At 42.9% G+C, this 24,573-nt stretch overlaps 2 protein-coding genes across 2 annotated transcripts in view; both read left to right on the plus strand.

Moving 5' to 3' along the window:
* Positions 1-3,157: 3,157 nt before the first annotated feature.
* On the plus strand, positions 3,158-3,814 carry LOC138946181 (uncharacterized). The gene has a single exon (XM_070317694.1). The coding sequence runs from the start codon at positions 3,158-3,160 to the stop codon at positions 3,812-3,814; it is 657 nt and encodes a 218-aa protein (XP_070173795.1).
* Positions 3,815-4,979: 1,165 nt separating this feature from the next.
* LOC138983643 (integrator complex subunit 4-like) overlaps positions 4,980-24,573 on the plus strand; it is a 28,837-nt gene continuing 9,243 nt past the window's right edge. The window contains exons 1-12 of the mRNA XM_070356925.1: positions 4,980-5,041; positions 5,757-6,066; positions 6,507-6,613; positions 7,549-7,725; positions 8,544-8,683; positions 9,767-9,890; positions 10,695-10,766; positions 11,250-11,424; positions 12,223-12,428; positions 17,821-17,963; positions 18,317-18,432; positions 24,294-24,427. Coding sequence (XP_070213026.1) covers positions 4,988-5,041; positions 5,757-6,066; positions 6,507-6,613; positions 7,549-7,725; positions 8,544-8,683; positions 9,767-9,890; positions 10,695-10,766; positions 11,250-11,424; positions 12,223-12,428; positions 17,821-17,963; positions 18,317-18,432; positions 24,294-24,427 — 1,758 coding nt within the window. The 5' untranslated portion in view covers positions 4,980-4,987. The remainder of the gene's footprint in view (positions 5,042-5,756; positions 6,067-6,506; positions 6,614-7,548; positions 7,726-8,543; positions 8,684-9,766; positions 9,891-10,694; positions 10,767-11,249; positions 11,425-12,222; positions 12,429-17,820; positions 17,964-18,316; positions 18,433-24,293; positions 24,428-24,573) is intronic.

Genomic DNA, 24,573 nt, shown 5'->3' on the forward strand with positions numbered 1-24,573 from the left:
CTAGCCTTTTCTGTTCGGCAACACACAACTTAACGTTGGGCTTTTCTCGGAAACTATAAAAGTGACCGGGCTCAAATTTTATGTGAACGTGACTCCCAGTGACCTCTACACTTTGACGTCTGCTTTGGTGACCTTTGACCTTTTTCAAGGTCACAGGTATGTCTTGAAGGAAAAAAATTGAAATATCATATCTCTGAAACTATTCATCGGATTTGATTCAAACTTTATAGGATTATTCTTTACATCAAATTATTTACATCTGTATTGTGTTGTGAATAGCAATTTCTTCCTGTCCATCTGATGCCTCATATAATATTCAGAACTGCGAAAGTGACTCGATCGAGCGTTTGCTCTTCTTGTTTTTTACAGTGTTTATCCCTATTCAGATGGGGCTGGGCCGCTATTGCGCGGGTCCGCTATTGCGCGAATCTAACCCTAACCCTAAAGATTCGCGCAATAGCGGGCCGACCCCATTCAGATGGCATTGGTCGTGTACGACCCATAATCTGCGAAGAGGTGGTAAAGAGTGTGTCCCTGTTCAGATGGCGTGGGTCGTGTACAACCCATACGTTTTACTTTGAATCCTTTAGAAAGTATCGGTCGTACACGACCCACATCATCCGGACTGTAGTCCAAGGCTTGATCCGGTAAAGGTTAATGTCAGTTAATAATATTCGATACAACTGAGACTTGAAAAAATATTGAGATACATGAGCTTTTTATCCAAGGGAGTCATCCAGAATTAGTATTTAATACAAGTTATTCTTTAATTTTTCACCTACTGGTAACCTTCAGTGGCCATAATTATTTCGTATTTCTGAGGAGAAAAATATTTGTAAGTGAAAAATAAAGCAGTAACCTCGTATCTTCCATGTTGACATAGTTAACGTTCAAGTTTGAGACGGAAAAATCTTGTAGGGTTAACTTTTTGGCGCTCCCTTGAATACAGAGTTTTCGTCTCAAGAACTTTTTCTCACTTTAGAAAGCAGCTCGAGACGAGAGCTTTTCTCACCTCATGGGCAAAAAAATAAGGGGGCTAACTTGTTTTTGTTACAAAACCTCAAAAATTGAGATACGAGGTTTGTAATTACAGCGACGAGATGGCACATTTAAATTCACAATTTGTCACAATTCGTTTGACAAACTGCAGTTGCCACATTACAGCATCTTCCTTTTTGAGGGGCGTATATGACGTCATCAAACAACTTAATCCCCCAAACGTGAGAGAATAACTGCTACTGGATCTGAAAAAGTTCATATGTAAAGTTTTGTACACATCTGTTCAGTACTTGTACGGGAATGGCTGTATATGTTACAGTTAATCTGTGAAACCAGGGAATACGTGTATTTATAACTAAACTATTTTTGGTAATACATGAATTAACTGTTTTTTTCCGTCAGTCAATTCATGTATTACCTAGTTAATACACGTATTCCCTGGTTTTACAGATTAACTGTAACATATATACGCTTTCAAACGCATGTACGGACATACACCCTCAAATCCCAGTAAAATGTTGAACCTAATTTGATTTAATAAAAACGTAACTCATTGAATTGTATCAGCTCTGCCCTGCAGGAACCCTGATTGATACGTATTGATAAGTTCTACAAAAATTCCTGAAGACCAGCTGAACAAAACATGAAGCAAACAAACATTCTGGAAATATAGAAACGCAATACTTATAAGGCAAACACATTTTGTTCAAATATTCGATCCTTGTCAATAATGCCAAAGAAAATAAGAAGCAGAAGTCTTATCATACTAGAAGTATTCTACTACCATTACTATCAGTCGACACGCGGTGGTACATTATGCCCTTTGACTTTTTCTTGGTGATATCCCGTACTAAAAATAGAATATGGAATTCTGGGAAAGCTGTTCACTATATTCAATTTTCAATACACGACTCAAAACCTTTGAGATATATCAAAAAGAATAAAATACAAGAATAAAGAGTTCAGAAAAGTTGAGAAAAAATGTTTTACAAAAGTCTTGCCATGTACATGACTCGAACTCCAGACCGCCGGACCTGGAGGCAAACGTACTTCCACCCTGCCAACGGCAACGAGGCACACGAAGTTTAAGCGTAAAAACTAATACTTGAACTGCAAACATACCTTCCCCCGTTCTCGATTGAGCATTTGTCGACTCGTCGGTTTCCCCGTTCGTATTTGTGTTTTGTACGGTTTTTTTGTTCTCATCATTACATGTAGTCGGGGTGTTACCTATAAGGCATTACATTTTTACCAAAGCCGAGGTTACTAAAAAATAAATAGAATGGGGAATTCTGGGGAAATTTCCCGCTGGAAGTACTCAATAATTATGCAACTTTTTGATTATTTCGACTCATCACATCATCCAAAAGGTTTGGAATGAATAAAATACAAGAATTACTAGTTCAGAACAAAATTAAAATAATTGCTGTCGAAGAGGATCGGACCCGGGACCACAAAAGTAAGGAACAGCTAGTGCATGATTGGGTGCTTTACCAACTGAGCTATTCTGTCGCACTGTAGGCGAGGGAGATTTTAACTTCAAATATTGTATACACTTGAGTTCTCGAGTGTGGCGACGACCCGAGTTTTCGAGTCTCTCCGTTCGTATTTGTTCTCTTTATCTCACTGTTCGAGGCAAGTTAAATTAATAACTGACCCTATGCTACCGTTCACTTCATATACGTTTGGAAAGCAATATCAAGTAGCCTGTGATAATTTCAAGCGTGACCGACATTATGTTGTGGTCTGGCTTCGAAATGAATTGAAAGGCCAGGTCGACGCCATCCTGTTGGACTTCTCCAAAGCCTTCGACAAGGTGCCCCACGCCCGCCTGCTCACGAAACTGGCTTACTACGGAGTGAGAAACGACACCCTCAAGTGGATCTCTGCCTTCCTCAGTCAGCGTCAACAGCAGGTGGCCTTGGAGGGCGTCCTATCGTCTCCAGTCGGAGTGCAGTCCGGAGTTCCGCAGGGGACCGTCCTGGGTTCTCTCCTGTTTTTAGCCTTCATCAACGACCTCCCTGAATCCGTTCAGTTCAGCAGCGTCAAACTCTTTGCAGACGACTCCCTACTCTTCAAACGCATATCCTCTCCAGCGGACAGTCTGTAGCTCCAACAGGACCTATCCAGTCTCGAACAGTGGGAATCAACATGGCAGATGGAGTTCAACCCCAGCAAGTGCACCGTCATCCGCATTGCCCCGAACAAGAAGAAGCCCATCCTGCCAACTTCCTACAGCCTCCATGGACAGACTCTGGAAACAACACCATCCAGCAAGTACCTAGGGGTCTTAATCTCCGATGACCTGTTCTGGAGCAGCCACGTGCAAGCGACTGTCAACAAGGGCAACAGAACTGTGGGCTTCTTGCGGCGGAACTTCCGGGAGTGCACCACCACCGTCAGAGCTGCTACGTACAAGGCCATGGTCAGACCGGTCCTTGACTACGCCTCGCCAGTCTTGGACCCGATCTCTCAGAAAGACGTCACGGAGCTTGAAAAAGTCCAACGCAGAGCAGCCCGTTACGTCCACAACAACTACAGCGATCGGACCCCAGGCTGTGTGACCAGCATGCTGAAGACCCTCCAATGGGAACCACTCGCCGACAGAAGACTCGCCAACCGCCTCACTATGCTCTACAAGATCAACAACGGCATAGTCGACATCAACAAGGCCGAGTTCTACACCTCTGGCGACAGCCGCACCAGAGGAGCCCAGAGACTGTTCCAGGAGAGGGCATCCCATCCTGTTCTCTTCAACTCCTTTTTCCCCCGAACACTGCGTCAGTGGAACAAGCTCGACCCTAAGTCGGGCTAAGACCACAGTTGCTCCTTCACTGGAGTCCTTCCAAACTGGTCTGGGTCGTACCCACGGACTTGCCTCGCTGACACAGTAACCCTGCAGCTCTTCGTGTAAATAGTTTTATACTTTTAACCATCTTCTCGGAGTTATTGGGTCACCCACCACCAGTAACCAATTACTCAGTACTCCGCCGCTGAACTACAGACGTTCGGATGAACCCAGTCCACATCAAGAAAGACTCGGAAAAAAGAAGAAGAAGAAGAAGGCGCTGACGTCATTGCATGAAAGGATTTCCCTACCCAAACTCCTCTATTCTCGATGATCGACATACAAAGGTTTTTGTTCGGGAGGACGACGATCTATTGACGGTTTATCATATAAAGGGAAGCAAGCGGTTAAAAACGGGTGTCGATAGAGCCAATGAACAGTGATGTGAACTTGTAGTATTTCATCCACTTGTGCATTCAGTCAATCACTGAAGCAGGGGTGGGCACCTGTCGCATTGTCGCATTTTTTTGCGACAAGGGAAGCCGATTTTGCGATAGGCGAAATTGCGACAAGTTGCGACAGAGTGCTCTTTTTAAATTTGCTATGTGTTTTTTTCCCCAGATCTATTTTAGCTGATTCCAAGGCTGATCAATCGGTGGTGTGTAGCCTGACCATATCGAGGTGTATGCCCAAGTGTATTGACTGGTATGTTAAGTGTATGTTAAGGGGCAAACAGGCGATTTTCCACAAAAATCAGTGACAAAATCTGCTGCCAGAAACTGGCAATTATCACCCTCAGAATGCACCAGATTGTACCATTTGCTTCCTTTTTTTCAAAAATTTTCCGGGGGGGCATGCCCCCGGACCCCCCTAGCAAACTAGGCGCTTCGCGCCGTCGACTTGGCGCTTCGCGCCAAGTTCTGCTACAAACAATATTACTTTTGCTACAAGCAAAGATATTGTGCCCACCCCTGCTGAAGCCAAAGCGCTGACGGTTCTTCTTCTTCCGTTTAGCAACCACTGTCATAAATGATCATTATTGTTTCAAACACACACACACACAAATTGACACACACACACAAACACACTAAATAGAACATGTTTTTTTCTTCTTTTTCCATGGCCTAAAACTCATGATGAGTGGTTTCCCTTGCATACATCTTCAGTTTATGAAATCTTAAAGCGACTGCTTCCGTCAAAATGGCAGCGAAGTTGAAGAAGAGAGCGCTTGCGGAATTTAGTCATGTTATTCAGGTACTCTTTAATCAGGGCAGATTTGAATCAACTAGAGTCCAATCCCTGACAGTCTTAAAATATGAATCTATGTTCCACTCGGAGCGCAACTCACACACACGCTCGCAAGACACGCACTGGCAGTGGCACAGTATCTCTCTCTCTCTCTTCTTCTTTCTTCAGACTGCCGCCTTCATCAAAGTGAAGATTCTGCAGACTTGGAGAGAGTTGCGAAGATGATTTGCAGCTGGTGTTAACAGAACTCTCTCTCTCTCTCTCTCTCTCTCTCTCTCTCTCTCTCTCTCTCTCTCTCTCTCTCTCTCTCTCTCTCTCTCTCTCTCTCTCTCTCTCTCTCTCTCTCTCTCTCATCTCTGTTTAACAGAAAGTTGTTGCAACAAGCAAAAGTCAGTCCTCAAAAATTTCTCAATGACGCATTTTCGTTGTTGTGTATACCTTATATGTATTTTTAAAGCTATGTATGTATTGCAATCCCTACCTGAGAAGATTACCTGAACCTCTGAAGTGTCACACTCACAGACTCATTCATAAACCAACCCAACTTTAGCCTAAATACTGTAGTGCTTAATGACAAGATTGTATGCTGAATATGTTCAACTTCAAGGGTACTCTTCAACACTTTTATTACATTTCGTTCACAAATGAAGCAAAGGAGGAGATAACCTCAAGCGAGTAGTTGCAATGATAACAATAAATTCAAATTGTATTATTTACCCAGGAAGAACCAAAACCTGTGAAGCGACTACGACTCATCACCAAACCAGCTCAGCCAGAACTGCATCTGAACCTACAGAGCGGTTGCACCTCTCAGGACATTCTACATGCTCTAGTGATTTTGGAGCACCGTTTCCCTATCGACCATGCTACGGCTGAGCGGATTTTTCCAGAACTGATGGAACAGTACAGTGCCAGCCGTGACACTTTGGTTCGGAGCAAAATCCTCAGTGTGTTCACGCGGCTGGCCACCGTGCCTGGGTTTAACCCTCAAGTTATTTCTGACCAGCTGTTGCCTAAACTCCAATCAGAGGGTAAAATCATGATTACCACTTATGATAATTAATCTCCCCCACTCAAAGTGTACCTAAGGTCATGAGTGATCGTGGGAGTTTCAGCCTATAAACGAAGAAGAAGAAGTACCTTTGGTGTCCTATTATAAAAGTAAACCACAGCAGTACTTACCTTTGCAGCGAGGGCGTGAAATGTCATTTCCATCTTGGAACTGTTTTTTTAATATTATGATCTGCAGTTTTGTTGTCATTACCACTTTACCAGGGATGGGATTTGTGTTTCTGTCTTGAACATGTATGAAATAGCCAATTATTGTATGTCCAGATTATAGAAACATTTCTTACTCTTAGTACTAGTAGTAACTTGGTGTCCGAAGGATCGCATGACCCAGTGAGTTAGCTTTTTCATTTCTAACCAAGAACCATCCTTGCAAAACTTTATTCGCTGGTCTTGCTTTCAGAATCGCACAAGGTGCTGAGCAATTTGCTGTCGACACTGACCACCATAGGGTGCTGTCTGCCCAACAGCCTGGCCTTTCATCAACACTTGGTTGCTGCTGCACAGAAGGTAAAACTATCAAAACTATGAAAACATAGTGTTTGCGATTTTCGACATTGTTATCTCTTTGCAAGCAAAAGCCCTGACTCTAATCCAGATCTGCAACTTTGTTAACTGTTAACTTGTTTACATTCCAAAACATAATACACATAAAAACTCAAAAAAGTATGTCAATCAGGATATATATATCAACAGGTAGACCTGGTGGTTGATCTTTATTTCCGTTATTTTTAAGATTTTATTATTACCAGTAAAGTACAGGAAACTTCCAGTTAACATTGTAGATCCCTTAAAAGTTAAACAGCAGCATTCATTTTTTTTTTACCAAGAGTATAGGCAGTGTAATATTTTTCCTGACGAAGTTAATGTGCTTCCATTTTGTCTGTTTCCATTTTGTCTTGTAAATAATGTTGGAACTTCTCCTTTTCCTTGTTCTGTTAATGTTACTGTTAGTTCACTGGTTGATTTATTTCAGCACTTTATTTTGATGTGTTACTGTTAGTTGCATGTGTATGTATATGATATACACATGCAACAGGATACAGCAATGTGGATCCTCAGTGTTCTTGGTACAGTGGAACCCCCCTTTTAAGACCTCCACAAATCTGAGAAAATCTTAAAAAGGAGGAAGTCTTGAAATGGGGGTCATTTTACAGAGGTTATGAACAGAAAGTCTGAGAAAACAAGGTCTTAAAAAGGAGGGAGTCTTAAATTGGGTGGTCTCAATAACAAAGGCCCTGTCTTCAAGTCCAAGGTGTTTCAAACTGTAACTGACGTTAAACTGTACCACTCTTGACTTTGCGACCATGCAACAAGCAAGTACAGTCACCTGTGTCATTTGACCTAATTTCCTGTTGTTCTGGCAGCTCTTATCTATTTAATTACTCTGTAAATATGCTTGATTTTTATAAGTCCTAGTCAGTTGTGGTAATTTTCATTTGCAGTTGCTGGTTAATGCTGGTCATTTGGTGAGGGCACGTTGCCTGGAGCTGATTGGTGAACTAGGGTCATGTGACGACAAGACCAAGGAGTTGTTGACGACGGACAGCGTTCTGTACCTTCTGGGGCAGTACACTGCTGACGATGATCCTCGCGTGCGAGCTGCTGCCTACACAGCCATGGTTTGTTGTTTGGGATTCTGCCATAATTTCTATGTTAAAGAGAAGATTTGTGTAGGATCAGGTACAAAAAAGAGGGAAAGAAAGATCTTTCCCAAAATGAGTAAATGTGGACTTGGGTTGAAAATTGCTACTTTCAGAGAAGACTTCAAAAGGTTTACTCTACCATCATTCCACTTTTGTTAACTCATCATCATGCTAAGTGAACCTCACAGGGTAAAAACGACCTTGTGCTGTTACGGTAGGTCAGATCAGGCAGGAAAAAAGAATTCAGATCTCTCAGTGAGTTTTGTGTAGTGATACTGCTGACCGTCACCCTGCACTCAGAATGTTTATTTTGTTTTATATTGCACATGGCATACTTAGTTCTCTGTTAGGCAGAATACAGACAAGTGTTGATGTGTGATGCTGAATTGTTGGGCAGAATACAGACAAGTGATGATGTGTGATGCTGAATGGTTGGGCAGAATACAGACAAGTGATGATGTGTGATGCTGAATTGTTGGGCAGAATACAGACAAGTGATGATGTGTGATGCTGAATTGTTGGGCAGAATACAGACAAGTGATGATGTGTGATGCTGAATTGTTGGGCAGAATACAGACAAGTGATGATGTGTGATGCTGAATTGTTGGGCAGAATACAGACAAGTGATGATGTGTGATGCTGAATTGTTGGGCAGAATACAGACAAGTGTTGATGTGTGATGCTGAATGGTTGGGCAGAATACAGACAAGTGTTGATGTGTGATGCTGAATTGTTGGGCAGAATACAGACAAGTGTTGATGTGTGATGCTGAATTGCATGTACTTATTTTGTAGCTACGTCTCTACGAACGTGGACAGCCCCTGAGTCAGAGCGTGTACAGCCAGGCGTGCGGTGGTATGAACGACGACAATGAAGATGTGCGAAGAAAGGCCGCCAGGCTTGTGTGGGTGCTCTGCCGTCTCTACCCAGAAAGGTCAGAAGGTGTTCTCACTCATTGATTGAATCTTATAAAAGTATGGTTCTTATAGTATTTAAATGTGTACAGGTTAGAAGGTTGAAAGAGCGTGTCATATTTCTTTCTTTCCTTCCTTCCTGACCCTTTGTTTGTTAGATGGTGGACAGTATGTGTCCTTTTTGTTAGATGGTGGACAGTATGTGTCCTTTTTGTTAGATGGTGGACAGTATGTGTCCTTTTTGTTAGATGGTGGACAGTATGTGTCCTTTTTGTTAGATGGTGGACAGTATGTGTCCTTTTTGTTAGATGGTGGACAGTATGTGTCCTTTTTGTTAGATGGTGGACAGTATGTGTCCTTTTTGTTAGATGGTGGACAGTATGTGTCCTTTTTGTTAGATGGTGGACAGTATGTGTCCTTTTTGTTAGATGGTGGACAGTATGTGTCCTTTTTGTTAGAAACGTGGTGAACCATAGTGAAGTTTACATAATCAGGACAAATTGTGGGAAAACTGTAGTATTCACAGTAAGCATAGTTGCTGTATCATATTGTGTCAGTTAGATGGTGGAAAGATTGCTCAATTTGTTTTTGCGTGTGAATTTCTATGTATAGATAATGAATAAAAAAACCGAGCAGGTTTATTATAGGAACGTTTAATTGTGACAAAACAAAATTATACAGTCACTGATCTTCGACCCAGCGGTCATTTAAATGGATGGACAAACACTTATAATACAGAAAATAAACTTATCTGACAAAATTAATTGTCCAGAAGCTCTTTTAATATGATTCATTCACTCGGCTTCCTGGCCAGTGGGCAAAAACTGATTCCATCAAGATAAATTTTCTGTTCACTTAAAAGACCGTTGGGTCGATATATTTGTGATTGTAACGTAATTTTGTCAATAACAACTTTTCAACAACCTACCTTTCTTGTTTTTTGTCCAGAAGCTCGTTCGGAAGACACAAGCGAGACTGAACTTAGATATGATCATATGTATGGATAAGATTCAGAGTAGTCCCTCTCAAGGCGAGGGCTAGTGAACCCATAGCTTATGCTACAACCCTCGTAAAAAAAAACTTACCTCGAATTATGTTTGCAGCATGGTGAACTGTGGCAGCGAGGGAGGGGAAGAGCTACGTCTGGCGGATGACGGCTTTGCCAAGATCTGCAACCTGATGAACGACATCTCCGTCAACGTGCGTGTGGAGGCTGCTGCTCTCCTGGTGGGTGTCAGCATCTGCTACAATGCTGTTAGATCAAATAACATAGGGAAGCAGAGAGACAGACAAACATATCTCATAATTCTATGCTATGCTTCCCACTGAACGTGTTTCTGTATTGTGTGTCAACATCTGCTACAGTGCTTTTAGATCAAATAACACATCAGTGTTGTTCCCAAGCCTAGTCTTTGGTCATTTACGCATACTTTTTTGTTATCACGCATTGTTCTGACTTGAGGCTTGTCGAATGCCCGATAAGCTTCAAGGCATAGAATGTCTTCTGACACAACAGTTTTTTTGCTGCCAAGATATATTTGACCTATTGATATGTTTTGAATCCAGGTCCAACTGACCTATAGTCTTCTGTATCTGGGAAAAAGCAGACAGACATAATTGTCTGCTATTGTTTCTCTATTGTTTGAGTGAGGATATGTGGGACCTCTTGCACATGAGTCGTAATGGTTGACCATCACTGTACTTGTATTGCAAGTCATGAGGAGGTTAGCTCAGTCACTTCACTTACATCCTGCTTTTGAAACCAGTTTGTTGTTATTGGCATGGATGTGACAAGGAATATATATATATGTTCAATCTCTATCTATGAGGCTTTGAAAATACACACTCACATATGCAGGAAAAGGAAAAAAATTGATAGCGCTGTATTGTATGACCACTCATTTTCCCAAGGAGAAAGCAACCATTATTTCCATGAGGGAAATGGTACAGGACTAAATGAAATTACCTTTCCTTATCTTACCTATTTACTATCCACTCTCCAAGTGATAACTCAATTTGTCTGTGTTGCAGGGTTCTTTGCATCAAGTCAGCGGTCGCTTTTTGGAGCAGACTTTGGATAAGAAATTGATGTCCAACATGAGAGTAAGTTATGATTTAATTTTTTTATTCCTAGAAACATCACAGTGTGTTATTTGTAGAGTAAACCAAGAAATGTTATATTGTACAAAGCACCAGGCACATACATGTGCAAGCATGTAGTACAGTGATACTCAAAACAAAAAAGAGGCAAAAACCACAGTGACATTTTGTCATTATCAACACACACACACACACACACACACACACACACACACACACACACACACACACACACACACACACACACACACACACACACACACACACACACACACACACACACACACAAAGAAAACTTATTCAATTGGCAATTCTCTTGTCTTTTCAGCATAAAGTCAGTGTGATAGGGTAAAGGAACAGTTTGACACACACACACACAGGCACATGTGACATGCAGTCATGCTTTCTTTCACAGAAAAAAACCCTGTTTAATTGATGATTTTTGTTTGTTTGCAGCAGAAAAAATAAATGTTTGTTTGTTTGCAGCGTAAAGTCAGTGCCCACGACAGGGCAAAGGAGCAGTTTGAGTCGGGAGAGTGGTCCACAGGACAGCGCTGGGCTGACGACAAACCTCGGGAAAGTGTGGACGCCGAGAGCATCAGTCTCATGAACATTGGGGCATGTGGCGCCTTTGTTCATGGGCTGGAGGATGAGTTTCTGGGTGAGGTTTCTGTGTGTGTGTGTGTGGGTGTAAGGGAAGGAGGGGGGGGTCAGTATTTGTGTGTGCAGAAGGTGGTGATGTCCGTACTCGTGTGCTTATCTGTGTGTGTGCATGGGTGCAACTCTGCCGGCTACATGCCGGCAGCCGGTTTTTGGTTTCATCGGCTGCCGATGTTTTTGTTCCAGGAGAGTTTTTTTTTGGCATTTTAAATACTAAAAAAGCTGGACCCCAACTTTTGCCGGTTTTTGGAATTTTCCAGGTTGCACCCATGTGTGTGTGTTTGTTCAGCTTTTTGGTGTGTGTGTAAGGGGGTGACGTATAAAATGCAGCCCTGGACTGTGTGTGTGAGCTGGTAATGCAGTCCCCTGCACTTATGCCACCCTATAGATAGGATCGCTGACTCAAGCCAAAGGTATGAGCAAGTCGCCTGATTTTGTTGTGAAGCAAATATTGTTTAGGCAGTTGAAAGTAGGCTAACGGAAGCTATTTTTTTTTCCAAATAGAGGTAAGAAGCACAACCCAAAGCTCTTAGTGTGGGTTAGCAGTACAGTGCCCTTGTGTTGTACATTCAAGTAAATCTTAAACATGTATATGAGGCAAAGCGCTGTTTAGAGATCTGTTCAACAAAGGGAAGGAAGCGCTGTAAATGTTTCATGATATGTCAAACGCTGTTTATTTGCCAAGAGAGGTACTAAACGCAGTCCTCAACTCCGAGTGAATTAGAGGTGCAGTTTCCTGGCTTTGTTGTGCTGTCCTGAGATAAGTCAAAACTATGCTAAGCTGTCTTTGTCCCAACAGAGGTACGTAACGCAGCCCTGGACTCTCTGTGTGAGCTGGCGGTGCAGTCTCCTCGCTTCGCCGTGCTGTCCCAGGATTCCATCATCGACATGGTGAACGACGAGATCGAGAGCGTGAGACTCAATGCCATCAACAGTCTGCGTAAACTCAGCAAGCACCTGGTCCTGCGCGACGACCAGCTGGACATCATCCTCGGCGTTTTGCAGGTTGGTGCTGTATTATGTTACACTGTGTTGCCACTGCAATTTGTCACTACAATGACACCTCTTCTTTAGGTCTCCAAAATCTGGACAAATAGGTTTAAAGGAGGGAGCATGGAGGTAAATATATTGTACATATACTTTAACTCTTTCTGGACAGGTTCCATGATAACTCGGATCGCAATGAATTCACTCAGTAACAAGTTTGTACTTGGGTAAGCTGAAAAATAATATATCTTCCTCCATCCTGCTAAGGTTCAAATAGGATTTCATAGGTACAGATACAGTGTAGATGTTTGTCACACTCCTACTTTGTACGTTTTTAGCATGGAGAACTGTGACTGCTCCCATCCAAAATAGGTTAATTCACTTGCAATACCATGACACATGTACACAGATATTTTCGATGGGCTAAAACCAGAACCAATTACCTCAAAATAACTGGTTTTGCAATTGTATAGTCATTAGACTTATGGTAATATGATTCTCACTTCCTGTGAAGGATTCTTGAAAATCTTGGATTATTGTGTATTTATAAGTCATAATTTGTTCTGGCTCCAAGAAATGTTAGGACTCATCTTGGAAGCAGAACCATCTAACTCCATCCAGGTTGGAAGCAGAACGTGATAAGTTCAGTTTAGTCTGTTCTGCTTCTGAGCCATGTGAGTAATGGGGAGTGTTTATCTGCCAGCCAGAAGCAGCCATCGTAACCTGACCTCTTCTATGAAGGGAAAAGGAAATAACTGCATCGGTCTCGAATAGCAGCTAGCATCTGCTGAAGAGACATTAAACCCCAAAAACCAACCAACCAACCAACCAAACCAACCTGACCTCTTCTGATCGCTGTGTGACAGTCAGTTTCCCTGCCCTCAGCGCAACCAGACAAGGTCACTATAGCGGTGGGTGTATCTGGTTTTCACCCTCTCAGTGTGGTGTGGGATTTCCCCTAGCACACAGAAGGGTGTTACAAGCAGTGGCGGAGTCTGCTGTCGGCAAAAAATGACATTTGTGTGGGAGTGTGGAAAGCAAAACAGGTCAGCGACACCTGTCAGTATCCGAATTTCAGACTCCGGATGTACCGTTATCAGCATAGCTTGTTATGACAGGTGTCATGTTGATACAATGTTTCTATTTTCTCATGGAAACAAATTGATGAGGCTTGGTGTCGCAAGGTCGTGTCAACGAAACGTCAAAAATGACGCGAATTTAATCCACAGAAAACAAACTGACAAAAGGTTGGTCCACTTTCTGAAAACTCAAAGAACAGCATTCTGCCTATTGTACATCTGCTGCACAGTCTGTTTTGCTGTTGCTCGAGTCAGGACACAGATTCAAGTGAGTATCATCATATATTTTTGTTTCCCCCATTTGAACAAGTCGTTACAGCTTAATTTCTGATTCGTATTCATAAGGGAAACTTTCTGATTGTCTAAATTCTGTAATCTGCATACTACTGATCCCTAGCTTTTGTGTGTGTATAGTTTTGTTTTCCTAAATAAAAGCACAGGCTGGTAAAAGCGTATTTGTCAAGTTTCGTGTGTGTGTGTGTTCATGAATGTTGAAGTGTTTCAGCTCTTTAGTTTTCGATAAAAAAATGAAATCAATAACCTCAGTGAATGTTCAGGGCAGATAATGACAATTTTTGTCTGCTTGTAACCTATGGATGGATGAATGAATGTTATTACATGAATGTTATTACAGCGCTATTTCCACCCTTTTTTGTGAGTTTGACTAATATATTTCTTAAATCACAGGTTTTTACAATGTCGAAGGAGAATGACTGGCCAGATGAGGACTTGATTCAGCAAATGATTCTTGAAACCCAAGAAACATCGCCTCCCTGTACAAAGTCTGGTAAGTATCAAAACACACACACACACACACACACACACACGTACACACACACACACACACACACACACACACACACACACACACACACACACACACACACACACACACACACACACACACACACACCCAAACACTTATTTTCTAACTTACTCACTTACTTCCTTCTTTACAAAACGCGCCTGGATACTTTAAGCATATTCAGTGTAATCAGGTATTTATTTTTTATTTTTGTGTGTGAATAAAAACTCGAAAACTGTTTACAGTTTAAATGCAGCAGCGATGGTACGAAGGCAATTAACTTTTTTATCAGTGAATAATTGTAGTAGTAATTGCCAGTTTAAAAGAAGAATTCATAGTCTTTATATCTTGTGCAGATGCTGTTCAGCAGGAGGTGAATATGGCCGTCCAGGCAAGCAAAAAGCACCAAGCATTTCAGGAGACTGTCCTCCGGATTCATGGGATGAGGTTGCAGAATCTTCTCACTGCCAATGGCTTAACGAGAATTAAAGTTCCAGGAAATGGAAATTGCTTTTTCGAAGCATCATGTTTCCATCTTGGACAAGTAACCCGTCCCAATGATTTGAGAGAACAAGTCTGTTATCACATCATAGACAATGTAGAGCCCTACTCCGGTTTTTTTGATCTCCCAACCATTGACGAAAATGAAAGATTTATGAACATACTTCAAATGATTGAGGACTTAGGAAGAAGTGGTTGCTGGAACACTCGTGCAGGTGATCTGTTACCTCTAGCGCTGGCAAACGTGACCAAAAGACCAGTAAAAATATTTACCAGTCGTCAGACTCACCCTGTGGTGGATATCAGACCGAGCATTGATCCACAAGTGCATGTGCGGATGGAACCCATTTACCTGACATTGACAGCTCCCAAGAATCAGCCACAACACTATGATGCATGCATCAGGAGAAAAACCACTTTAAAACCAGACAGACATGCGTCTTCCGTCCTTGCACCAACTCCGAAACCTGATGAATGTGAAGCGTCTCCAGTGGAAAAATCTACTCTGAAACATGACGACTGTGCTGTTGATTTTTCAATCGAAGAGTCTACCGAGAAACATGGTGAATGTGGTTTTTCTCCTGTTCGTGCATCAACTCCAATACATACTGGTTGTGATTCCACCCCTCCACATGAATCGAGCTGCCCAACACCTGTAAATATTTCTCTTGTGTGTGCTTCTACCTCAGCATATGTTGACTCTGATTCAACCCCAGTGACTACAATCACCTCAGATGATACTAACTTTGATTTTTTTCCTAATGGTGTATTCACTTCAGCTTCTAACATGTCTGACACTGCTCCTTCATGTGAATCTACCACAGCATCTCCTCCATCTTGTTATGGAACCCCAGCAAAAAAAACTGCCATCTCCGAGGAAGGAGGCATCCTATGTGACACCTCCAAAGAAGAAGTTTAGTCGAAAAAGACTCAGCAACCCTAAGACCTGGAAGAATAATATTAGAAAAACAAAGAAACTGAGCGGTCAATCTTACTCAAGGACAACCGGTGAAACGGCTAGGGCAAAAGCAGTACAGAACTGTCGACTGTTCAAAGTGTAAAATGATGTGTTCCAGCAAAATATCAGAATAAGAAAGGCAAGACATTTTTCAGGCCTTTTATTCGCTCTCTTCATATGAGCGACAGAAAGACTTTGTTTGTCACTGAATTGAAGAAACGGGAACAAGAACTTACCTGAAAACAGACGGAGAACCAGCTCCAAAAAAGAGACAAGTTTCAAGGAAGTTTTTCTTTCTGAAAGATGGCCAGAGATCATATGTGTGTAAAACGTTTTTTACCAGCACACTAGATGTCAGTTGTGGAACTGATACGTGGTCATCAAAGTTCTATTGACAAAACTGATGGTGACTTAGAGTTTGGTTTTCTGCTGAAACTGTGATCTAAAATACAGGGATGTGCTTTAAGGTCTGACTTTGATTTTGACTTTTGTGCACAACACTTCTGTGAAGAAAAAAGTACATCACAAGGTAAGAATGCCAATTTGTTTTTATTGATAATGAACACGCAGGGTATCATGAAATCAGAATCTAGAACTCGTGATTTTATTGTCCTTGTGTGATTGGTTTTAATGCGCCAAGCTTGATCATCAGTGAAGCTTTTCTTGTTTGCTTGCTTGTTTCTGTGCTGCTTTGTTCGCTTTGTGTGTGGTCAGTTTGTCGTTGTTGCTGGGTTTGTAGTTTTTGTGCGTAATGCAAAACAATATGAGCTGATACAAAATAAGATTTACTATTGAGTTCTTAGGAAAACAACCAAAATACAATTTATTTTTGGAATGTTAACAAAGAATGTGGGTTTTTTTGCCATGGGAAAATACCTGCAATTTAATTGTGTGTAAAAGGTGTGCGTTCATTAGGCCATACATTAGACGAATACATAATTATTTAATGATGGTTTAGTGTGTGACTTGAAATATGTGTGCTTATTGCGGCAATAAACATTAAAACAATTTAAACTAGTGTTGCAGTGTAAGCTTTTGCTTGGAAGCAGAACATGCTATGTGTGAGGAGGCTGCTTCTGACTGCTGTAGCACAGGCCACAGTGGGATCTGTTTGGAAGTCAGAAGCAGCTATGGTGCGCTGGGCTTTTCTAGCTCCAGGACTGAGAAAAAAGAAGGAGCGTATTCTGGAAGCAGAACAAATTATACGTTATTTTCATATAATAATAATAATAATTAATAATAATTCTCTTTATTTATATAGCGCCTTATCCGAAGTTCAAAGCGCTTTTATGCCGTGTGAGATGGAATTTTTTTACACAATATATCACGCATTCACATCGACCAGCAATATGATAGAGTAGTTCAATTAAATTGATTTCAACTGTACATGACCAGTTCTTCCTCTATATCTATTGCTTAAAATATGAAGGTTGTAATCTTGTGTTTACTATTTTTTTTGAGGGGTTAAAAACTTCAAGTGGCCATTTCTCAAAATGGCCGCAAACCAGTTAAATGGTTCTGGTTTTAACCCATCGTTTTGTCCCCCACTAAAACATACACTGGTATTAGCAAATCCTTTACGGTTAAGCTAATCCTTAAGAGTTAAGCTATCTCTTCCAACAACACCTCTAGCCATTCTTTCTTCTTGAACCACCAGTTGTTGTTTTTGTGTATGTAAGAGCTTTGAATGTATCGTTTTGTCAATAACAAACGTTCCAACAATCTACCTTTTTTGTTTTTTTATTAAGAGCTTTGAAGCTTTTTGTGTGAATTTGTATTTATATAGTTTATAAGTCAGTGCTGTGAAGCTTTGTGTCGTATGTATATCTATATATCTATAGGTTTTTAGGTAAGTGTTATGAAGGATAGTCTATATAGTATTTTTATCTACCTATTACCTGTATTTTATACCTGCACGCTTTCTATTGTACATCGCCGTGAGCTCTGATGAGACGTTGCGATTAATAAGTGTTTATTATTATTATTATCATCATTATTATTATTTTTAGTATTATTAATCCCAAATAAACACGATCATGGAGCATTGTGGCTGTATTATTCTTTCAGGATTATTCGTACAGCAGTCGCGAGGCGCTGCGGGGGCTGCTGGGTGAGATGCGCATGGCGACCCGGGAGAGCGTCAACAGCACCATCATGGCCTTGCTGGACAACCTGCGCCGATACCCTCAGGACAGGACCGACATCTGGAGGTGTGTGTGTCTGTGTGTAACGTTAGGCGGGAGGATATAGGGTTCTAGTGTAAGTAGGGATAGGGAAAAGATCAGGAGTAAATGAAGTATCGTATTTTCTGGACTACAAGGCGCTTCGTTGTAAAAGGCACATCCCCCACTTTTAAAGTTAAATGAGAACAATCCACACAATAGCCACTTCCGGTGTATTGGGCACAAGCAAAAGGAAGTACAAAGTGAAATATGTTTGTTCCTGGGGTCAACGTTGGTGACAAAAGTTGCGCCTTTAATCCCAAAAGTATGGAAGCGAGTAACACAGTCAGTGGAATATTAAATGTCATGAACAATTACTATTGCGGTGCTCTGTATTTCAGCTGCAGCCAGAAAGTTGGCCAGCGTCACGCACAGCTGACCATGATGCTAGCGGAGGAGCTGTTGTGTCTCCATCCCTACTTTGACTCCCCGGAGCCTGACACCGAGGATCCAGCTTGTATCCTTCTAACTACAAAATAAGGCAGCTACCATAAAATAAGGAACATCACACTTCTTTCTTGTCAAAACCCTAAAATAACTGTGTGTTGAACTTGAAAGATTGGTTGAACATCATTGTACAAAGAACACTACTCAACTAGAATGAATGCAAAAATATGTTTCATTTCTGTCACTTCTTCTATGTGACTACATTTTTCTTCATAACCAAAACAACAAAAATCCAAATTTGGAGGTTGCAATCAAAGCATACTCAGATAAATTTACATAATAATGTGTATGTCTCTCATTGCAAAGACCATTAGGGTGCTCTTACTTGGGAATAATTCATTTTGTCTAAAATTAAACCTTCCATTAACTAACCTTTCTTGTTTGTTTGTTACTATTACAGTTTTCATAATTTCATTACTATCTTAGTTGTTGCCGTAGCTGTAAGAACCTTGGTTGTGCGAAAAGCGTCTTCTGTCTTGCCTTTCCATGTCAGTGGTTGATTTGCCTTGTTGCATTCCTTGACGGTGGTTAGATGTGACAGTGTTACTGGCGGTGTTTAACGCTGCGGCCCTGTGTCCCACCATGATTTGCCTTGTTGCATTCCTTGACGGTGGTTAGATGTGACAGTGTTACTGGCGGTGTTTAACGCTGCGGCCCTGTGTCCCACCAGGATTTGTCTTGTTGCATTCCTTGTCGGTGGTTAGATGTGACAGTGTTACTGGCGGTGTTTAACGCTGCGGCCCTGTGTCCCACCATGATTTGCCTTGTTGCATTCCTTGACGGTGGTTAGATGTGACAGTGTTACTGGCGGTGTTTAACGCTAAGGCCCTGTGTCCCACCATGATTTGCCTTGTTGCATTCCTTGACGGTGGTTAGATGTGACAGTGTTACTGGCGGTGTTTAACGCTGCGGCCCTGTGTCCCACCATGATTTGTCTTGTTGCATTCCTTGACGGTGGTTAGATGTGACAGTGTTACTGGCGGTGTTTAACGCTGCGGCCCTGTGTCCCACCATGATTTGCCTTGTTGCATTCCTTGATGGTGGTTAGATGTGACAGTGTTACTGGCGGTGTTTAACGCTGCGGCCCTGTGTCCCACCATGATTTGCCTTGTTGCATTCCTTGATGGTGGTTAGATGTGACAGTGTTACTGGCGGTGTTTAACGCTGCGGCCCTGTGTCCCACCATGATTTGCCTTGTTGCATTCCTTGACGGTGGTTAGATGTGACAGTGTTACTGGCGGTGTTTAACGCTGCGGCCCTGTGTCCCACCATGATTTGCCTTGTTGCATTCCTTGACGGTGGTTAGATGTGACAGTGTTACTGGCGGTGTTTAACGCTGCGGCCCTGTGTCCCACCATGATTTGCCTTGTTGCATTCCTTGACGGTGGTTAGATGTGACAGTGTTACTGGCGGTGTTTAACGCTGCGGCCCTGTGTCCCACCATGATTTGCCTTGTTGCATTCCTTGACGGTGGTTAGATGTGACAGTGTTACTGGCGGTGTTTAACGCTGCGGCCCTGTGTCCCACCATGATTTGTCTTGTTGCATTCCTTGACGGTGGTTAGATGTGACAGTGTTACTGGCGGTGTTTAACGCTGCGGCCCTGTGTCCCACCATGATTTGCCTTGTTGCATTCCTTGACGGTGGTTAGATGTGACAGTGTTTCTGGCAGTGTTTAACGCTGCGGCCCTATGTCCCACCATGATCTGTCTTGTTGCATTCCTTGACGGTGGTTAGATGTGACAGTGTTACTGGCGGTGTTTAACGCTGCGGCCTCCCGCAGTGGGGCACTGCGGTTATGAAATTAAAAGCCCCTCCTGTTTTTGGAACCGCAGGAGCTTTCTAGTTTGCTGTTAGGTAGATTTTTGGTTCCTCTTTCCTGTCATGCTCTCTTTTTCTTCATGAATTCTTTTCTTTTTTCTGCCTTCTTGCTCATTCACCTGTATTTTTTCCAAAAATCTCTTCTCTTGCCGCTTGTCTCGCGATTCATGTATAGTTTAGTCTATTAGTGTTCTGATGTAAGTCCAGCAGTAGATAGGTTAAGCCTATTTTAACATACTGGAAACTGGTAATCTTCCAGTAGGTATTAATTTAGTTTTACTAAAGCCTGCTGGGACACAAGTAATGGGTTAGTGCATTTGTAAACAGGAATCGCTTGACAAGTGGCCCCCTTCATCCCCCCCTTCCTCGTCCTGATATGGCTCTGCGTAGTCGGCTGGACGTTAAGCAACAAATAAACAAACAAACAAACGCTGCGGCCCTATGTCCCACCATGATTTGCCTTGTTGCATTCCTTGACGGTGGTTAGATGTGACAGTGTTACTGGCGGTGTTTAACGCTGCGGCCCTGTGTCCCACCATGATTTGCCTTGTTGCATTCCTTGACGGTCGTTAGATGTGACAGTGTTACTGGCGGTGTTTAACGCTGCGGCCCTGTGTCCCACCATGATTTGCCTTGTTGCATTCCTTGACGGTGGTTAGATGTGACAGTGTTTCTGGCGGTGTTTAACGCTGCGGCCCTATGTCCCACCATGATTTGCCTTGTTGCATTCCTTGACGGTGGTTAGATGTGACAGTGTTACTGGCGGTGTTAAACGCTGCGGCCCTGTGTCCCACCATGATTTGCCTTGTTGCATTCCTTGACGGTGGTTAGATGTGACAGTGTTACTGGCGGTGTTTAACGCTGCGGCCCTGTGTCCCACCATGATTTGTCTTGTTGCATTCCTTGACGGTGGTTAGATGTGACAGTGTTACTGGCGGTGTTAAACGCTGCAGCCCTGTGTCCCACCATGATTTGCCTTGTTGCATTCCTTGACGGTGGTTAGATGTGACAGTGTTACTGGCGGTGTTAAAAGCTGCGGCCCTGTGTCCCACCATGATTTGTCTTGTTGCATTCCTTGACGGTGGTTAGATGTCACAGTGTTACTGGCGGTGTTTAACGCTGCGGCCCTGTGTCCCACCATGATTTGCCTTGTTGCATTCCTTGACGGTGGTTAGATGTGACAGTGTTTCTGGCGGTGTTTAACGCTGCGGCCCTATGTCCCACCATGATTTGCCTTGTTGCATTCCTTGGCGGTGGTTAGATGTGACAGTGTTACTGGCGGTGTTAAACGCTGCGGCCCTGTGTCCCACCATGATTTGCCTTGTTGCATTCCTTGACGGTGGTTAGATGTGACAGTGTTACTGGCGGTGTTTAACGCTAAGGCCCTGTGTCCCACCATGATTTGCCTTGTTGCATTCCTTGACGGTGGTTAGATGTGACAGTGTTACTGGCGGTGTTAAACGCTGCGGCCCTGTGTCCCACCATGATTTGCCTTGTTGCATTCCTTGACGGTGGCTAGATGTGACAGTGTTTCTGGCGGTGTTTAACGCTGCGGCCCTATGTCCCACCATGATTTGTCTTGTTGCATTCCTTGATGGTGGTTAGATGTGACAGTGTTACTGGCGGTGTTTAACGCTGCGGCCCTATGTCCCACCATGATTTGCCTTGTTGCATTCCTTGACGGTGGTTAGATGTGACAGTGTTACTGGCGGTGTTTAACGCTGCGGCCCTGTGTCCCACCATGATTTGTCTTGTTGCATTCCTTGACGGTGGTTAGATGTGACAGTGTTACTGGCGGTGTTTAACGCTGCGGCCCTGTGTCCCACCATGATTTGCCTTGTTGCATTCCTTGACGGTGGTTAGATGTGACAGTGTTTCTGGCGGTGTTTAACGCTGCGGCCCTATGTCCCACCATGATTTGCCTTGTTGCATTCCTTGACGGTGGCTAGATGTGACAGTGTTACTGGCGGTGTTTAACGCTACGGCCCTGTGTCCTACCATGATTTGCCTTGTTGCATTCCTTGACGGTGGTTAGATGTGACAGTGTTACTGGCGGTGTTAAACGCTGCGGCCCTGTGTCCCACCATGATTTGCCTTGTTGCATTCCTTGACGGTGGTTAGATGTGACAGTGTTACTGGCGGTGTTTAACGCTGCGGCCCTGTGTCCCACCATGATTTGTCTTGTTGCATTCCTTGACGGTGGTTAGATGTGACAGTGTTACTGGCGGTGTTTAACGCTGCGGCCCTGTGTCCCACCAGGATTTGTCTTGTTGCATTCCTTGACGGTGGTTAGATGTGACAGTGTTACTGGCGGTGTTTAACGCTGCGGCCCTGTGTCCCACCAGGATTTGTCTTGTCGCATTCCTTGACGGTGGTTAGATGTGACAGTGTTACTGGCGGTGTTTAACGCTGCGGCCCTCACTGCTGTGCAGCACAGGCAAAATCCTCCCCTTTAGCTGCTGGCCAGCTGCTACCAGATACCCCCTGCTGCCAGACATTCCACTCCCACAGGGAAGGGTCAGTCAGTGGCAGCTGTTGGCACCAGCAGGCTGGCCCTTCTTTGGCCCCTATTAAAAACCCTGGATGTTTACAATTTTCAGTGATCTATTGCAAGTGCTTGGACCTTTTTGGTTTCCAAGGATTAACTGTGTTAGTGAATTGAAACTTTAGAGTATGCACCAGAGCAAAAATGGTTTTAGTTACCAGTATTCTAAATGGAGTTTTTATTGTTGAAAGAGAGCAGGGTTCTGAGTTTTATTCACAGTGGTAGATGTGTTGTTGACAGTTTTGATGCTGTTACATGGGTTTTAACATACTATTCCTACTGTGTTTTGTGGTACCTGATTGTAGGTCTGTATTTTGAACTGTCATGAGCAATGATGTGTAGGACTTAACTTTGGAAGAAAAAAAAAGTTTCTATAAGGACAAACTGTGATTTGTGTATCATGTGTGTGTTAATTTTCTGACTGGCAAAGGGACTTGAAAGATGGGTGTGCACACTTCGTGATGGAAACTTCATACAAAAGAAGCACACTCTCAAGGGCCGAGTTCTGGGAATAAACAATGATGAAGACAAGATCAGAGTGCTCATGAAGGAACAGCTAACCATTGTCTCTCCCCTTCTTAGAACAGCAGTGTCAAGTCCAAAGTAATGCAAATTAACCTGTATAAACTGGCCTAAATTACGGTGTCTCTTCATGGTTGTGATTTTGTAGAAGTGTGTATGTTCCTTCAGAGACAACAGAAAGGTGTTTTATTTCCTTCTTTGAGAAGTGTCTTTTTTGTGAAACAAGTCTGAATACTATGTACTGAAAAAGATCTCAGCCTGCTTCTGTGATACAGTTTTAAAGAATTCACTGTCAGCAACTGGCTCAGTGACTGACTAATAGAATAACCAGAGTTTTATAGACACAAACAGTGAATGTGAGAACCCTCTCTCTCTAAGTGTTTACACAAGCAACAGGAGTACCGTTAGCTGCTATCTTGCCTGGCGCGCGGCCCCCCCACAGTGGAGTAATTAACCCCTTCCTGTGGGCGAATAGGACCTGGTAACAAGACTGGTGGTGAGATTCTGCATGCTGGCATGCTGTACTTCACACTGCATTACTAACATTGCTTGTGGGAAGTGGACAGCTTGAGTAATTGGGGTGTGAATGTAGTGGAGATTGGAAGAGATTGTGCTCGGACAGGAATGCTCTGTTTGTATTCTGTCTCTTTGATACACCACACACTCTTTGCATCTACTCTCGACCTTTTCATGCTTGGTATCATTTTAAAGCTGAATGTATTCCCTATTATGCCATGGGTTGCCCGAGTCTATTTGATCGTGTCAATTAATTGTGTGTGCTTAGTCAAAATACACACTACCCTACTTTCTGGCTGTAGCAGCCAGCACTAGCAGACAGCAGTGGAGCAAGTGTGTTATTTATAGCGGGCCTACTGCCAGGCAATCTCACGCTGCCAGGCCAGCCCAGCTAAAGAGTGAGCTCTGCACAGCAGTGCCCTGTGTCCCACCATGATTTGTCTTGTTGCATTCCTTGACGGTGGTTAGATGTGACAGTGTTACTGGCGGTGTTTAACGCTGCGGCCCTGTGTCCCACCATGGTGGCCTTGTTTCCTGAACACACACGTCGTCACTACACCTACCTCAGGGCGAGCCTGCCTCACCTGCTCTCCCCCATACAGGTAGGCACACATTTTGTTTTGTTATTTTGAAGTGCAAAGTGGTCTGCGATGAGAATTGAGACTTCTGAAACATGACATTGCAAAGAACTTATAGTCTGGACATTAAGGATTCTTAATCTATGACATCTTGATATAATCTGGTTTTA

Source organism: Littorina saxatilis, linkage group LG13 (assembly GCF_037325665.1).
Source record: "Littorina saxatilis isolate snail1 linkage group LG13, US_GU_Lsax_2.0, whole genome shotgun sequence".
Lineage (NCBI taxonomy): Eukaryota > Metazoa > Mollusca > Gastropoda > Littorinimorpha > Littorinidae > Littorina > Littorina saxatilis.

Excerpts from the sequence above, each read along its gene's own strand:
- LOC138946181 (XM_070317694.1), top strand. The coding sequence starts at position 3,158 with ATGGAGTTCAACCCCAGCAAGTGCACCGTCATCCGCATTGCCCCGAAC.